Source organism: Peromyscus leucopus, chromosome 3 (genome assembly GCF_004664715.2).
Source record: "Peromyscus leucopus breed LL Stock chromosome 3, UCI_PerLeu_2.1, whole genome shotgun sequence".
Taxonomy (NCBI): domain Eukaryota; kingdom Metazoa; phylum Chordata; class Mammalia; order Rodentia; family Cricetidae; genus Peromyscus; species Peromyscus leucopus.
In genome coordinates, this window is record NC_051065.1 from 38,588,879 (window position 1) to 38,606,897 (window position 18,019).

Consider the following 18,019-nt stretch of genomic DNA (forward strand, 5'->3'; position numbering starts at 1 on the left):
ATATAAGCATATGTATATATACTTGTATGTATGTATGTATAAATGTATGTACAAGTGTATGTATGTACACACAAGTATATGTATGTGTGTATATATAAATGTATGTACATGTGATTTGATGTTAACTGTGAGTACTTTACATTGCAATCAAATATTTAAAAATGAATCTAACAAAAATGATTAAGTTTTGTTACTGTTTTGTTATGACAAGGTCTCCCTCTGTAGCCCAGGCTGGCCTGGAAGTCCCTGCTTTTGTCACAGTGTTCTAAGTGCTGTTAGGTATGTGCCACCACACCTAGCCTTACAGTAAGTACTTTTAATTAGTTCATTTAATGACAATTCTCTACACACAAAAGTTACATGTTCTCTAGGTTTAACTATCAGGTTGTTGATTCATTGCATAATTGAACACCAGAACTAAGTGCTACGGTGTAGACATTTACCTATAAGCCTTTCTCTACAGGTTATCACATAAGACAGCCAGTGATAAAAAAATACTTTTTGACATCTAAAATTGTCATGTGTTATTGCTCTGTCCATTTTTTCAGCCAAGATAGCCTCCTGATTTGCACGAGGTATTGCAAGTTCCCTCCAACCACTGCAGGCAAAAGATACAGAAAATCATTATTTTCAAAATATTACTTTGAAGCTAGGATAATATAGTAGTAAATAAATTAAGGGGAATAAGAAATGAGATGCCTTTTAACCCCTCAAAATCACAGCACGCACACACAAAACCTGTAAATTGGTGTCCTGAAGAATTCCTGGCAGTTAATATGCTGTATGGCAGTCATATTTCTTTTTTAATAAAATAAGCACATCTTGAGATAACATCATTATTATAACTTCAATTTACCCAGAGAATTGCCTTAATGATGATTTAAAAAAGAGATTTAAGTTCCCAAGCACATCCAATTCCAAGGATTTTAGACAAGCTGTATTTCAAAAAGGTGGTATTTTAACTAAATATAAACTCATCAACTATAAGAAAAGCACAGATGGCAAAGAGTGAGCTTTCCTATGTGTGGATAATAGCAGGGATAAAAAAGCAAAGACAAAGAAATGATATGGGAAAACACATTCTTACCCAAAATGATTCTTTACTAAACGTCCAGTGTAAAATGTACATGCTTTTATCATCAACTCTGGAGTCACCTAAAATAAATAAATAAATGAACTGCACATCAGAAATAAATAGGACAAAGCTGGGCATGACTGTGCACACCTTTAGTCCTAGCACTGGGGAGGCTGAGGCAGGCAGTTGTCTGTGAGTTCAAGGCCAGCCTGGTCTATGTAGTGAGTTCCAGACAGTCAGAACTACATAGTGAGACCCTGTCAAGAAAGAAAAGAGAGGCTGCCTCACAAGACTGATAAGGAGCTGGGACAACATTTGCCTCTGGTGAGAAGAGGGGAAGAATTAATACCACTTACATATTTAGAAATTATATTATATATGTCTATCACCTATTTTTATTGAAGTCATCTTTTTCATATACTTTTATAAATTCTTTGAAAACCCCATACATGCATCCAGTGCATCTTGGTCACATTTGCCTTCTATTCCTTCCACTAACTTCTCCAGGACTCACCCTATAACTCCACCCCTTCCACTAACTTCTCCCAGACTCACCCATAACTCCACCCCTTCCACTAACTTCTCCCAGACTCACCCATAACTCCATCCCTTCCACTAACTTCTCCCAGACTCACCCATAACTCCATCCCTTCCACTAACTTCTCCCAGACTCACCCATAACTCCATCCCTTCCACTAACTTCTCCCAGACTCACCCCATAACTCCACACACACACACACACCCAGCTTTATGCACTATTGGATCCAGTTTGCACTGCTCACATACACATGGCTGTGGGACCAACTGGAACACGGCCAACCTATCGGTGTAGTTTTTTTGTTTTTGTTTTTTTTTTTCTCTTTGAGGGCCCACCACCCAGGTCCCAAATAAATACACAGACCCTTGTTCTTACTTATGAATTACCAGCCTTAGCTTGACTTGATTTTAGTCAGCTTTTCTTAAATTACCTGTTTCTCTTTAACTACATTTTGCCTCTGGGCTTTTTACCTTTTTATATTCTGCATATCTTTTGTTCCTTCTTACTCTGTGGCTGGTTGTGTGGCTGGGTGGCTGGCCCCTGGTGTTCTCCTCTCCTCCTTTTCTCACTCCTCTCTTCACTAGATTTCTCCTCCTATTTATTCTCTCTGCCTGGCAGCCCCACCTATCCTTTCTCCTGCCTAGCTATTGGCCATTCAGCTTTTTATTAGACCAACCAGGTGTTTTAAACAGGCAAAGTAACACAGCTTCACAGAGTTAAACAAATGCAACATAAAAGAATGCAACACATCTTTGTATCACTAACTAATGTTCCACAGCATAAATGAATTAACACATCTTAAACTAATATTCCACAACATACCGGGGTTCACATCTCTAAAGAAAACTAACTTCTTCTCAATGATATAAAGCTGACGGACTTGATTTTGCTCAGGTCTTATGCAGGCAACACAGCTGCTGTGAGTTCATGAGTGCAGCAGATCTGCCTTGTTCAGGAGACAGTTTCACCCTGCTCTTTCTCCACCTCTGGCTCTTACAATCCCTTCCTCCCCCTCTTATGCAATGTTCCCTGAGTAGAGTCACATTTTAAATGACCTCATTACATCCCACTTACTCTAGACTAAAACACTTAAAGATAAGCAGTTATGACATTTTATTGTTGGCTATATTTATGAGCATTTAATTGCAGAATTGAGGATATGATTCAGTTGGTAGACTGCTAGCCCAGCACGCATAAAGTCCTGGGTTTGAATTCCAATGATACATGCCTGAAAACCCCTAATTCTCCTGGTAGTGCATGCCTGCAATCCCAACACAAGTTCAACATCATTCCCAGCTACACAGAAGGTTTAAAGACAGCCTGAGCTACATGATACCTTGGCTCAAAGAGAAAAGAAAAAGCAACTGTAGTCTGTTGGTCACTATCAAGACTGGGTTTTGCCTGTCAGTGCTATAAAATGATATTCTCTCCTCTAAACAAGAAGGATAAAGAAAACCACAAAAATAAAAGTATAAACCATGGAGTCTGCTTAAAGTGAAATAAACTTATTCCATACAACTATTCATAATAAACATAGGGACAGCTAAAGACAGTTTGAACTGACTGGCCTCTGTACGTTCTTTGAAGAATAAACATGACAGTAACATATTTACTCTGTGCACATGCCTACTGTTAAAGACCGAGAATGTTTCTGTCTGTTTTGTTGTTGTTGTTGTTGTTGTTTTGCATGTGTATGTGAGGGTGTGGTATATGCTCACTTCTGTGCACAAAATACAGTGTCAACAAAGTTCATGTGACTTTAAATTTTGTAATTTTGAACTAATATAATATTTTAAAAAATCACAAGGTCTTATGTAATGCCAAAATTTGAAATACTGCAAAGCTCCTAATCAAAATTGTATTGAACAGCTCTTCTTTTCAGAGCTAAGGAAAATGAATTGAAAGTGTTATCTGAGTCCTTGCTACACAGCGGTTGCACAATGGCAGGTAAAGAAAAGTCTCAGCATTAAAAGTACAAGTTTGACTTGCTAGAGTAGAGAGTATTGTCACCTAGGATACCTTCAGCAAGGCGAGGAGCTCAGGGGATGAAGGACCACTTTGGATCTTAAGGATTTGCAGGTGTAGACACATGAAACACCACCTCAACCAGACACCAGGCTCTCAGAAAAAGAACCAGGCTAGTATCCCCTTCAGATGGCCTCTCAAGCTCAAGACACACAGAAACAACAGCAAAATGCATCTTTGAAACAGAGCAAACAGCGGTTTGTGCATACAGTGCCATGACAGGGTTTGAAGGACTAGGGAATTAGAGTTTCACCGTGAGTCATTCTCCTTCATCTTCTGCAGTTTACTGAAAGGCACCTTGATAACTAAAGGATTTTGTGTGTGAAGGAATGCTCATTGTCACTTGATTTTCAGTGCTCTACTTAATAAACACATTTAAATAAATACAACTTTGGAAAAATATTTTTCATAAACTTGTAGATGTTTATTAACAACTTTATTAAGCAAAGTCACTGAAACAATTCAGACTAATTACAAATATTGCTTTTGAGGAAGAGTCTTGCTATATAGATCAGGTTGACATGGAATATCTGCCTCCAACTTATGAGTTCTGGTAAAGGCATTCTTTACATCTCAGATGCCATAAATAACAGGAAATAGTACACACAAGTACCACAGAATTGATATTATTCTTCTACGTTACATTTAAATTTACAGAAAACATTAATCTAACTCAAACCATTATTCCCATACTTTGTTCAAGATTATAGAAATATTTAAGTTTGATGCCTTCTCAGGAGTAATTATCCAGTCAGTCACTCTCTCTCTCTCTCTCTCTCTCTCTCTCTCTCTCTCTCTCTCTCTCTTGTTGTTGTTGTTTTTAATTAATTTTTTTTGAGCCAGGGTTTCTCTGTGTAACCCTGGCTGTCCTGGAACTCACTCTGTAGACCAGGCTAGCTTCGAACTCACAGAGATCCACCCGCCTCTGCCTCCCGATGCTGGAATTAAAGGGGTGTGCCATTATGCCTGCCTCTGTCCAGTCTCAAAAGAAAAGGAATACTATGACAGATAGCAAGGTTCAGGATTTAGTTTCCAAAACTTCTTGTCTACAGCACAGGACGTACCTTTCCCAGACTGTTAAAGCCAAGCCCAATGGTCCTAAGGTTCACTTTCCTTTTCTGAGATGAGCTTTATTTACATCTGTGAGACTATTTAAAGCCCATGTTTTTTCATTTTGATTTTAGGTTTTTGTTAAATGGCACTCCTGGTGACAGCACCATTTTAAAAGCTGTGTATACCATATACAAAATTCTCAAATATAAATTAAAAGATTCAGTTTTTAAAGTTGTATATATGAATATATCTCCTGGAGATATTTAAGGAGGAAATATATAGAAGATTATAGATAGGTTTGTGCTGTGTTTATGTGTGCAGTGTGTGTGTGTGTGTGTGCACAGTGTGCACAGTGTGTGCTGTGTGTATGCAGTGTGTTGTATAGTGTGTACAGTGTGCACATGCAGTGTGTGCATTGTGGTGTACAAAGTGTGTGCAGTGTGTGTGGAGTATGTGCAGTGTGTGTACTGTGTGTGTTGTGTAGTGTGTGCAGTGTATATGTTGTATGTGCAGTGTGTTTACAGTATGTATATGTACATGCAGTTTGTGCAGTGTGTGAACTATGTGTGTGCAGTGTGTATGTGCAGGGTGTATGCTGTGTCTGTGTGTGTATGTAAGAAGTCACAGAGGAGAGGAAGACAATATTATTTCTCATGTTTTAAAGAAACACTAAAATTGGTTACCTAAAGGGAGGGATAGATTAGCCCTTAATGTAATTCTATATTTTGTAATGTTACATATAACTGGAAAAGCATAATTATATCAAAAAGAAAAGTAGGTGACATCAACATTGAGCAATAATTACTTTAGGTAACAAAAAAAGTGTATTACTTTTATTGGCTGTTCCACCACCACCTCCACCCATTGGACCCTGTAAACTACAAGACTCACTCTGCTATTCAAACCCACAGAACCCATCATCCTCCCCCTGGCCAACCATCCCCCACAAAATCAGCAGCCTCTAGAGGCACAAGCACTACCTGCACAAACTGGAAGAAGAGCCCCTAAAAGCCCAAGCACCACTGGCACCAGCTGGAAGAAGAGCAGCCCCCACCCCATGAACAGCCCTCTCCAGCAACATCAGCAGATCCTATAGGCACAAGCGCCACCCACATCACTTGGAAGAACAGACACAGGCAAAACCTACATCAGCTGGAAGAACAGACCCCATAGACACAGGTGCAACCCAAACCAGTTGGAAGAACAGACGCCATAGGCATAAGTAAAGCCCACACTAGCAAGAAGAACCAGATGATACTCTGGATCTAAGCACCCAAACCCCCACAAACCTCAGCTGAGACAACCATACTCAACCTGACAACCAGACAATCACCAGAATCCTTGGTCATTCAGGGTGAAAGAGAATAAATGAAACAGACAATAAAGGAACAAAAGACCCATCCAACAAAGACATCACAAGAATCAACACCTGTTCCTATCATTATCCCAAACCCACTTGGGTAAATGGTAGTGTAAGAATACATTCAACAACATAAAGAGCAATGTGGCACCACCAGAACCTAGTGATTCTGTAACAGCAAGACCTGAACATCCCAATACAGATGAAACAGAAGAAAATGACCTTAAAAATAACTTTATGAAGATGATAGAGGCCCTTAAAGAGGAAATAAAAAATTCCCTTAAAGAAATCAAGGAAAGACAAACAAAAAATTGGAAGAGACCAATAAATCCTTAAAGAAAGTCAAGAAAAAACAATCAAACAGGTGAAGAAAACAGTTCAACACTTGAAAATTGAAACAGAGGCAATAAGGAAAACACAAACCAAGGGAATTCTGGAAATGGAAAATCTGGCTAATGAACAGGAACTACAGATGCAAGCAAAACCAACAGAATACAAGAGATGGAAGAAAGACTCTCAGGCATTGAAGACACATTAGAGGAAATAGATTCATCAGTCAAAAAAAATGTTAAATAGAACAAATTCTTAACACAAAACATCCAGGAAATCTGGGACACCATGAAAAGACCAAATCTAAGAATAATAGGGATAGAAGAAGGAGAAAAATTCCAGCTTAAAGGCACAGAAAATATATTCCACAAAATCATAGAAGAAAACTTTCCCAACCTAAAGAAGGACATGCCTATGAAGATACAAGAAGCTTACAGAGCACCAAATAGACTGGACCAAAAAAAAAATTCCCTAGCCACATAATAATCAAAACACTTAACATACAGAATAAAGAAAAATATTAAGAGCTGCAAAGAAAAAAGACCAAGTAATATATAAAAGCAGACCTATCAGAATTACACCCAAATCTTCAATGGAGACTCTGAAAGCCAGAAGGTCCTGGACAGATGTTCCACAGACATTAAGAGACCAAGTATGGCAGCCCAGACTACTATACCCAGCAAAACTTTCAATCACCATAGACCAAGAAAACAAGATATTCCATAACAAAACCAGATTTAGACAACGCCTATACACAAATCTAGCCCTACAGAAAGTACTAGAAGGAAAACTCCAACCCAAGGATGTTAGCTGAACCCATGAAAACATAGCCAATAGATAATCTCACACCAGCAAATTCCAAAGAAGGGAAACACACACATGCTATCACCAACAACAAAACCAAAAAATAACGGGAATGAAAAATCACTGGTCATTAATATCTCTTAATACCAATGGACTCAATTCACCTACAAAAAGACAGACACTAACAGAATGGATATGAAAACAGGATCCATCCTTTCGCTGCATACAAGAAACACACCTCAACTTCAAAGATAGACATTACCTCAGAGTAAAGGGTTGGGAAAAGGTTTCCCAATCAAATGGACCTAAGACACAAGCTGGTGTAGCTATCCTAATCTATAACAAAATAGACTTCAAACCAAAATTAATCGAAAGAAATGGAGAAGGACATTTCATATTCATCACAGTAAAAATCCATCAAGATGATGTCTCAATTCTGAACATTTATACCCCAAATACAAGGGCAACCACATTTGTAAAGGAAACATTACTAAAGCTTAAATCGACATATCAAAGCCCACACATTAATAGTGGAAGACTTCAACACCCCACTCTCACCAATGAACAGGTCTGCCAGATAGAAACTGAGAAATAAGGAAACTAACGGATATTATGTGAAGTGTTAATCTGTTTAGTCTTAATCATAAAAACCCAGAGTCAGATATTAGGATGAAAGCTGAAATATCTGAGAAGCAGAGCAGCCATCCACTAGAGACTTCTTACCTCTAGAAATCCTCAGACTGAATGGGCCCAAAATCCTCTCTCCACCCACCTTATATTGTGCTGCTATCAAGGGCATGAGATCTCAAGTGCTAGGATTCAAGGCATGAGATTCAAAGTACTGGGATCAAAGGTATAAATGATCACCACCTGGCTCTGTTTTTCTTTTAGACTGGTTCAATCTTGTGTAGCCCAGAGTAGCCTTGAACTCCTGATCTTCCTGCTTCTTCTTCCTAAGTGCTGAGATTAAAGGTGTGTGTCACCATTGCCTGGCCTCTATGGTTAACTAGTGGATAGCTCTGTCCTCTGATCTCCAGGCAAGCTTTATTTGTCAGAACACAAACAATATCACACAACATTTACCCCTTTTTGTCTAAAATAAAAAGTGAAGGTTTCAACTAACATTGAAAGATATATACAATAAGTACAATAACTATATAAAATATATAAAGACAATAATTACTATAGTGGGAATTCATTCCACCCATGACCTAGGGCTATCTGGCCTGATGGAGGTGATGCTTCTTATCTTCCTATGTGACCACTTAAAAGGGAGGAGAAAGGGGGTCATGCTGAAGGATGTCTTTTTGTATGCTGTGAATATATATTGTTCCCATTAGTTAATAAATAAGCTGCTTTGGCCTATGACAAGGCAGCTTAGAGGCGGGTGGGAAATCCAAGGAGAGAGACAAGAAAGAGAAAGGCAGAGTCTGGAGAGACACCAGCCTGCCGCCCAAGGAGAAACATGCCAACAGACTGGTAAAGCCATGGAACATATGGCAAAACATAGATTAATAGAAGGGGGGGGCAGGCGGTGGTGGCGCATGCCTTTAATCCCAGCACTCGGGAGGCAGAGGCAGGTGGATCTTTGTGAGTTCGAGGCCAGCCTGGGCTACCAAGTGAGTTCCAGGAAAGGCACAAAGCTACTCAGAGAAACCCTGTCTCGAAAAACCAAAAAAAAAAAAAAAAAAAAAAAAAAAAAAAGGGTTAGTTTAAGATATACGAGCTAGCTAGCAAGAGTCCTGCCATAGGTCATACAGTTTACAAATAATATTAAGCCTCTGAATGATTATTTTATAAGCAGCTGCAGGACCATGGGGCCAGGTGGGACAGGAGAAAACCTTCTGGCACAGGGCCATGCTCTCTTGGATGGTGAAGCAATGTGTGATCAGTCCTCAGCTTTCCAAGGACTCTGCAACTGTATTTACCTTATCCTATATCAGTGAGTTTGTTTTCCCCATAGAACCACTTAATAAATTGATATATATATAGACCATTAAGGCTCTTGTTACAAATTACATTAACAATGTCTAGTTCATTAGCATTTGACAAATTCAAAGAAAATACTCTGTCCTACCTTGGTGAGTCCAAAGTGTTGTACCTAATTCACTTTCTATCCTAACTTGCGTTACCAACCCAAAACTAATTTTTGATGTCTCTCAACCTTATACACTTTACACCTCTTTTATGAGTCTTTTTTAAATCTGGTAACAAGGAAAACTAAAACTATAACTATCTAGTCTTCAACTCCATTCAGAGACCTAAGAAGGCTATAATGTTACCTGAGTAAACAGGAAGTGTAGAGCAAACAACTTCCAAAAATAAGAAATGACAGAAACAACTGGCTGCTTGGACAATCACCCAAGGCTCCTCTGCAACATTGGGGCATCCATCTTTGACCTACAGGTATAGCATATCTGATAGACTTTTCTGTGAAGCAGAATTTTTGAAGAACTGTCTGACACTGTCTTGACAAAGTTCTGCAGTCACTTTCTTTTCTGTCCTGCTTGTCCCATTTAGACAGCATACTTTCAGAATTGAGGCAAGGGCATTTTCTTGCCTAGCATCTAACAAAGAAAGCAGACTCCATAGGGAGTTTCTTCAATGCCCACAGTCTTCTCTGAAGTAGATTGGTGCTGCCAGGAGCAGACATGTCTCATTGTCATAAAAAATAAAATAAAAAAGAACCTTATGTTATTAAAACATCTTAAATGCCATATTCTGTAGGTCTCTGAAGTGTTTGAAGACCACCTGCCTATCTAAAATATATGTTTGATCTTGAAAACATACCTAACATGACTATAAGTTTGATTGTAATAGGTGACTAACTACTAACCTGCATTTCTTTATTATCCTAAATAATTTGTAAAAACAACTTTCAAGGACTAGAAATGTGTATTACATTGCTGGATGAGCTGTATGGGTACAATATCTTGAACAATAGTAGAAACATATGTAATGAATGTTCTAACCAGAATAACCTTAAATTTGTATTAATATACAGAGTAAGTATGACTACAGGTCCTGGCTCTGAAATCCAGCTTCATCCTCTCTAGGCACATGGCAGGCTGGCTTGCTGGGATTTGTTCCTATGCTAACCCAAGGATCTATGATCAAGGGTGATGGCTCACACAAACAAGGGTGGTGAGAAGAAGAAGGGCTGTTCTGCCATCAACAAGGTGGTGACCCAAAAATACACCATCAACATTCGTAACATTCACAAGCACATCAATGGAGTGGGCTTCAAAGAAATCCAGAAATTTGCCATGAAGGAGATGGAGACTCTAGTTGTGCACATTGATACTGGGCTCAATAAAGCCATCTGGGCCAAAGGAATAAGGAATGTTCCATACCATATCCATGTAAGTTTGTCCAGAAAACCTAATGAGGATGTGGACTCACCAAACAAGCTCTACACATTGGTAACTTACTTACCTGTTACCACATTTAAAAATCTACAGACAGTCAATGTGGATGAGAACTAAGCTGCTGAGTGTCAAATAAAGTTAGAGAACTGCCCTCAAAATTTTTTTTTATCAATAGACAAAAATTCATATCAGTGTAAGATATTTGAAACTAGTAGTGGTGCCGGGGCAGTGGTGGTGCATGCCTTTAATCCCAGCACTTGGGAGACAGAGCCAGGCGGATCTCTGTGAGTTCAAGGCCAGCTTGGTCTACAGAGCAAGATCCAGGACAGGCACCAAAGCTACACAGAGAAACCCTGTCTCAGAAAAAAAAAAAAAAAAAAAAAGAAAGAAAAGAAAAGAAACTAGTAGTTGCATTTTGGGTTTAAAAATAGATTCAATAATATACTTTTTATCCTATCGTTTCTATAACATACATTAGGTATAACAAAAACAACCTCAAATTTGTATCCATATACAAAAATCCAAGCCAATGTAAATATTTAAAACTAGTAGTTTCTTTTTAAAAGTAGATTAATTTATCTACCTTTTATTCCCCCATTTTTAGAATGAGATCTCTGAGTCTAATCTCCTTTGTTCAGCATTTTTCCTGCTCATTACCAATAACAACTTGTAACCAACCCCCTAAATGATGAAAAATATTCATAACCTACTGAATGACCCAAAACCACCCACCCCACATCTTGGGAATGTGGACATCATGTTCTTAAAATTACTTCCTGATGTCTGGGGGTGATGGCATCTTTAGGGGATCCTTAAAACAAATTGGGACAATTGTCAAGTCCTGGGAGAGGTAGCTGTATCATTTGTTGTCCAGTCTCTGCATAATGGGAAAGGGTAGGGCTTATCCCAAGTGTTGGCTAGAGTAGTCTGTGAGGCTGGACCATCTCAGCTAGTCACCATGAAATTGTCCTGAGCAGTTTGTAGTGTAAAGCCGATTTTTAGGTAGTGTTTGTTAGCTCAGTGGTGTTACCATAGTCCAGGTGGAATCATCATTGTAGGGCCCCATCATCTTTTTGGACACTTGGGAGATCACATTAGGCCAGATTATTCCTTTTCTGGGTAATTTTTTCTAGGTAGTATTCCTTTTTTATCTGGATGCTTATTTGTCCAAAAGTCTTTAAGTTTCTCAAAATGGTTGTTTTTGTTTTTGTTTTGTTTTGTTTTGTTTTTTCTAGGAAAGACAAAAAACAAAACCTGTCCCAAGCCTAACTTTGGGGAGTTTCCCTTTTGGCAAGTTATATCTGATCCAATGAAAAGCATTTGTTAGTTTTATTAGTTAGTTTAGAGTGAATGGTCATGATGGTTGACAAACTATCACCCCTTCTGATCAAGAAGTCTCTCTTGTTCAAATTGAATCTTTATTAATTTTGATGGTATAGCTTTTCTTCTTCTGTGGAAGCAAAAGCAAAACCTCTTCCCCAATATAACACAATCCTGGTTTCCATTCTAAGGTCAACACACCTTTAAAGTAAACAGGCTAATGTAATTCAGGTTTTTTTTTTTTTCTATTATCCAATGTCTCTCATTAGTATTTAGAAAATTTAAAGTTAATAGAGCATTATGCAATCTATTTCTAGGAGTATTTATAACCCCTTTCTATTTATTTAGCATTTCTTTTAGAGTTCAGTTAGATCATTCTATAACTGCTTGTCCTCTAGGATTGTGTGGTATCCCTATAATATACTTTATGTTGTAATATGCAAAAAAAACTGTTTCATTTACTAGAGATATATGCGGAGCATTGTCAGTCTTAATTTGTATACCCATTAATGTGGTTGATATATTGTGCACCCCAATAAACTTATCTGGGGGTCCGAGAAAAGAACAGCCATAATATTAAACATGGAGGTTAGGCAGTGATAGCACATGCCTTTAATCCTAGCATTCCAGAGGCAGAGATCCATCTGGATCTCTGTGAGTTCAAAGCCACACTGAAACCAGCCAGTCATGATGACTTACAACTTTAATCCCAGGAAATGATGGCAGAAAGGTATATAAAGCATGAGGACCAGGAACTAGAGCTGGTTAAGCTTTTAGGCTTTTAGCAGCAGTTCAGCAGAGATTCATTCCAGATGAGGACTCAGAGGCTTCCAGTCTGAGGAAATAGGATCAGCTGAGGAATTGGCAAGGTGAGGAAGCTGTGGCTTGTTCTGCTTCTCTGATCTTCCAGCATTCACCCCAATATCTGGCTCTGGGTTTGTTTTTATTCAGATTATTTAAGATCCATGCTACACATTATGGCTGTGACTTCTAATAAATGTGTAATTACAGAATCAGCCTTTTCAGAACTCAAAGCAGTTGCCCATTGAAATACTGAATATGTATCTATAGTGTGGTGTACCTATTTTAATTTTCCAAACTCTGCAAAATGAAACATGTCCATTTACCAAATTTCATTTCCTTGAGTACCCTTTGGGTTACTTCCTGCAGGTAGTGGAATTTGATTATACAACGAACAAGTATGACATTTTCTCATAATTTCCTTGGCTTGTTGCCAAGTGATGGAAAAACCTTTTCAAACTCTTGCTATTGACATGGTGGGTTTTTTTTTTATATATAAAATTTTGAGGCCTCTAGCACATTTCCTATTAATAACTGATCTATTTTATTATTACCTTATGCTAGAGGGCCTGGCAGACCCACATGGGATCTGATATGGGATATATATGGGATAATCCCTATTCCTGATTAGTTTCTGTAATCATATAAATAACAAAGCTAATCCTGACTCATCATGAATAAGTTAAGCAGTTTCAGTGTGTAAAACAACTCTCTCTGCATATCAAGAGTCAGTAACTATACTAAGAGGTTCTGTAAAATCTATTAATATTATGAGAATAGCATATAATTCTGACTTTTGGGCAGAATCATAAGGGCTTTGAGCCACTTTACTTAAATTTCCTGATTTATAACCTGCCTTTCCTGATTTATTTGCATCAGTATAGAATGTAGGGGCTCCAGAAATTGATGTTCCCCATACAATGTAAGGAAGAATCCAGTTAATGCTCTTTATAAATTGAATTCTCTTGCTTTTGGGATATTTGTTGCTAATCCCTCCTAAAAATTACTGCAAGCTCTTTGCCAGTTTTCATTTTCTGCCCATAAAGAAGATATTTTAACATTAGTAAAAGATATTACAATTTCTGATGGGTCTGTTCCTGTCAATTGATGAAGCCTTAATTTTTCTTTTAGAATCAACTCAGAAACCCTTTTCCATGTATGTCTTTAATTTTTTATTCTGTGTGGTAAAAATATCCATTCTAAGATAATATCTTCCTCTGCATTAAAATCCCTGTATGGGAATGTATAGAGGGTAAAATAACCAGGATGCAATCAAGCTCTGGATCCAAACGATCAACATGTGCATCCTGTAATTTCTTTTCCCCCAAAGCCAATTCTCTCTCAGTTTCTGCTGATAATTCTCTGGGACTATTTAAGTCCTTGTCACCTTTTAAGATTTGAAACAAATTACTCAGTTCTGGGGTTGTTACTCAAATAGTGGGCCATCAATGGGCAATGTCTCCCACCAATTTTTGAAAGTCACTAAGAGTCCACATTCAATCTCTCTGGATTTGTACCTTTTGGGGTTGAATTTTTGTAGGCCTATTTTGTATTTTGTATTTAATTACTATTTTGTAAGTAATTAATAGAATCTCCTCCTTGCATTTTTTCAGGAGTAATTTGTAATCCTCAAAAAGGCAAAATTTTCTTTACTTCTTCAAACATTTTCTCTAAAGCACCTAAATTTGAATCAGCTAATAAAATGTCATCCATATAATTGTAAATTATAGATTGAGGGAAATGTACATGAATGATTACCAAAGGCTGTTGTGTAAAATATTGGCATATTGGCATAGGGTAGGGCTGTTTAGTATCCCTTGTGGGAGAACATTCCATTGATTTTCTTGTGAAGGTATATGGGAAAAAGTCTTTTAAATCAATAACTATAATAGGCCATCCCTTATTAATAGAGAGGGTAGGGCAATTCTAGGTTGTAAAGAGCCCATTGGATGAATCACCTTATTAACAGCTCTTAGATCTGTTACCATTCTCCATTTTCCAGATTTCTTTTTAATAACAAATACAGGAGAATTCCAAGGACTGGTCAGTTCCTCAATATGTTGAGCATTTAGCTGCTCCTGTACCAGCTGTTCTAAGGCCTGTAATTCTTTATGTCAATGGCCATTGTTCAACCCAGACAAATGGTCAGCCAACCATTTTGAAAGTAGGGTTGTTGGTACCTTTGGAAGATCAACAGCTGTTGTGCCCTGTTTTTGTACAACCTAAATGGTCAGTGACTGTTCTTTATAATACCATTTAATATTTTTCCCAGAAATATATGTCAGTTTATGGTTTGTTTCTGAGATTGGAGGAATGTTAATCTGGGTATTCCATTGCTGTAACAAATCACATCCCCATAAATTCATTGCTATATTAGCCACATATGACTTTAATTTTCCTCTCTGTCCTTCTGGCCATATACATTAGACCCATCTCATGTTTTGTTTTGCCTGAGATAAAGTTCCAATCCCTAAATGCTAAACATCTACCTCCTGAAGAGGCTAGTTTCAATGCTAAGATTGTGGGGCAATTATTGTTACATCTGCCCTTGTGTTTACAAGATCTTCAGTTACAATGTCATTTATTTGTAAACCTTTAGCTTTGTTCTTTGATCATTTATAGATATTTGCCAAAATATTTGCTTCATAGTTTCTCCTGAAATTTTTGTTTTATCCTCTAAATCTCTTCTATCATCCAGAGCTGTATGGTTTTTTTTACCTTAGGCATTAAGTCCTTTAATTTCTTGGGGAAGGAGTTTCCCCCACAGTAACAGGGAATGACTGAACTAGGTTTGATATAGGGACCTGTAAGAGGCCTCCCAAGGCATTTCTCAATGGCCAAGGGTTACCCTGCCTACCCCTTGTTGATCTGCATTCATTGGTTCAATGTCTGCCTTTGCTACACCTTCTGCATACTCCAGAAGGGAGGGGTCTTCTGTTTGGATTATTTGTGAAAAAACATTGTTTCTAGGAATGTCCTGTTTACAATCCCTTTTTAGGTGACCTTGTTTACCACAATTAAACCACCTGACATCTTGATTTTTTTTTCAAGACTCTGGAAATTATCTCTCCTATTCAAGAGTCACCATGGTTATGAGATTCAATATTGACTATATCTCAGATCCATTTCTCTATAGGTGCTGATCTTGCCTTTAAAGGACTAATCACCCTTTTACATTGTGAATTAGCATTTTCAAAAGTCAAAGATTTAATCATTATTTGTCTAGCTTCTGATTTTGGTATCATTCTATTTACTGCTGAAGTCAATCTTTGTAAAAAAAAAAATTAGTGAAGATTTCATTTGGGCCCTGTATAACTTTATTTAGTAAATGACTGGATTCTCTTTCCAACTTCTTCAATTCTGTCCCAAGCATTCAAAGCTACTGCACTGCATAAAGCCAGGGTGTGGTCATCATATAGAGACTGTCTTTGTACACCAGCAAAAATGTTCTCTCCAAGAAGTTGGTCTTGGGAGATTTCAATGCCTCTAGCCATACTTTATGTTCAATGATCCTAGCCTCATCTTTCTACCAGGTCCTCCACTCTAATTGAGGACCAGGTTCCAATACTGCTGTAACCAAGTCTCTCCAGTCTTGTGGGACAATTCTGTTCCTAGCTGACCATGAATTTAACATCTGCTTCACAAAAGGCAAATGTATATCATATGAGACTATCACTTCCATAAATCTCCTCAAATCTAACATTTCCACAGGAATCTAGTCAGCTCTTACAGAGCCTTAGAGATACCTATCATTTGGCAGTTGTTCCTGTAAGGTGACTGGATAAATTAAGGTTGTTTGTTTGAAAACTTTGGGCTGTTCATACTTAATTTTATAATGTAATTGTAATGTTGCTTCTTCTTTAAATTTCTCTGTCTGGGTCTGAATATCTCTATGATCTGTTTTAATAAGTTTTCCAAGGCTTTTATCTTGGCATGCATATCAACCAACTTTTTTAGGGATAAACTGAGAATTATCAAATTGACAGTAAGAATTATCAAAATGATAATTAACATTATGTCAATCCCAGTTAAGTTGATCATCCCTTCATTTAATTGTTCCATTTTTTCAATCATCTATTGTGTTATCTTACAGAGATCTAATGCTTTCCATCATAATAGTGTTTCCCATTTTTTAATGTGAGAAAAAACTCTCTCTTTTAATTAATTCTTCCCTTTAAGAATTCCAAATTGTCTTACCAAATCTGCTGACAATGACAGTGAAATGTGAGGCTGACTGCTGCCATATGAAATCTCAGACCAAATGGGAATGATCCTGTCTCTATAAATCCTAAAACTGAATGGGCCCAAGATCCTGTCTCCACCCACCTTATATTTCTGTCTCCACCTCCTGATTGTTCTGGGATTAAAGGCATGAGATCCAAAGTGCTGGGATCAAAGGTGTGAACCACCACCACCTGGTTCTGTTTCTCTTTTAGACTGGTTCAATCTCCTGTAGCCCAGGGTGGCCTTGAACTTCTGATCTTCCTGCTTCCTCTTCCCAAGTGCTGGGATTAAAGGTGTGTGCCCCCACTGCTTGGTCTCTATGATTAACTAGTAGCTAGCTCTGCCCTCTGATCTCCAGGCAAGTTTTATTTGTTAGAACACAAACAAAATATCATACAACAGTTATAACTCAAGTGAACTTAACAGCCATCTATAGAACATTTCGCCCAAATACAAAAGAATATATCTTCTTTTCAGCACTGCATGGAACCTTCTCTAAAACTGACCACATACTTAGTCACAAAGCAAATCTCAGCAGATACAAAAAAAATATTGGGATAACCCCCTGTATGTTATCAGATCACCATGGCTTAACGTTAGAATTCAGCAACAACACAAATTACAGAAAGCCTACAAACTCATGGAAACTGAACAACTCTCAACTGAATCACCACTGAGTCAAGGAAGAAAGAAAGAAAGAAATTAAAGACTTCCTAGAATTCAATGATAATGAATGCACAACATAAACTTATGGGACACTATGAAAGCAGTGCTAAGAGGAAAGTTCATACCTCTAAATGCCTACATAAAGAAGTTGGAGAGATCTCACGGTAGTGACTTAACAGCACACCTGAAAGCTCTAGAACAAAAAGAACCAAACTCACCCAGGAGGAATAGATGCCAGGAAATAAATCAAATTGAAGGCTGAAATCAATAAAATAGAAACAAAGAGAACAATACAAAGAATCAATGAAACAAAGAGCTGGTTCTTTGAGAAAATCAACAAGATAGACAAATCCTTATCCAAACTAACCAAAAGGCAGAGAGCGAGCATCCAAATTAACAAAATCAGAAATGAAAAGGGAGACATAACAACAGGCACTGCAGAAATCCAGTGAATC

General features: G+C 37.8%; 2 protein-coding genes across 2 annotated transcripts in view; one reads left to right on the plus strand and one right to left on the minus strand.

Moving 5' to 3' along the window:
- Window positions 1-18,019, minus strand: part of Fbxl13 (F-box and leucine rich repeat protein 13) — a 216,205-nt gene that overhangs the window by 161,893 nt on the left and 36,293 nt on the right. Inside the window, exons 4-5 of the mRNA XM_028890932.2 lie at window positions 1,088-1,155; window positions 444-598 (exon numbers count right to left, since the gene is read on the minus strand). Of these exons, the coding sequence (XP_028746765.1) occupies window positions 444-598; window positions 1,088-1,155 (223 nt within the window). The remainder of the gene's footprint in view (window positions 1-443; window positions 599-1,087; window positions 1,156-18,019) is intronic.
- On the plus strand, window positions 10,223-10,670 carry LOC114707990 (60S ribosomal protein L31-like). Its single transcript, XM_037203567.1, has one exon. The coding sequence runs from the start codon at window positions 10,308-10,310 to the stop codon at window positions 10,668-10,670; it is 363 nt and encodes a 120-aa protein (XP_037059462.1). The 5' UTR covers window positions 10,223-10,307.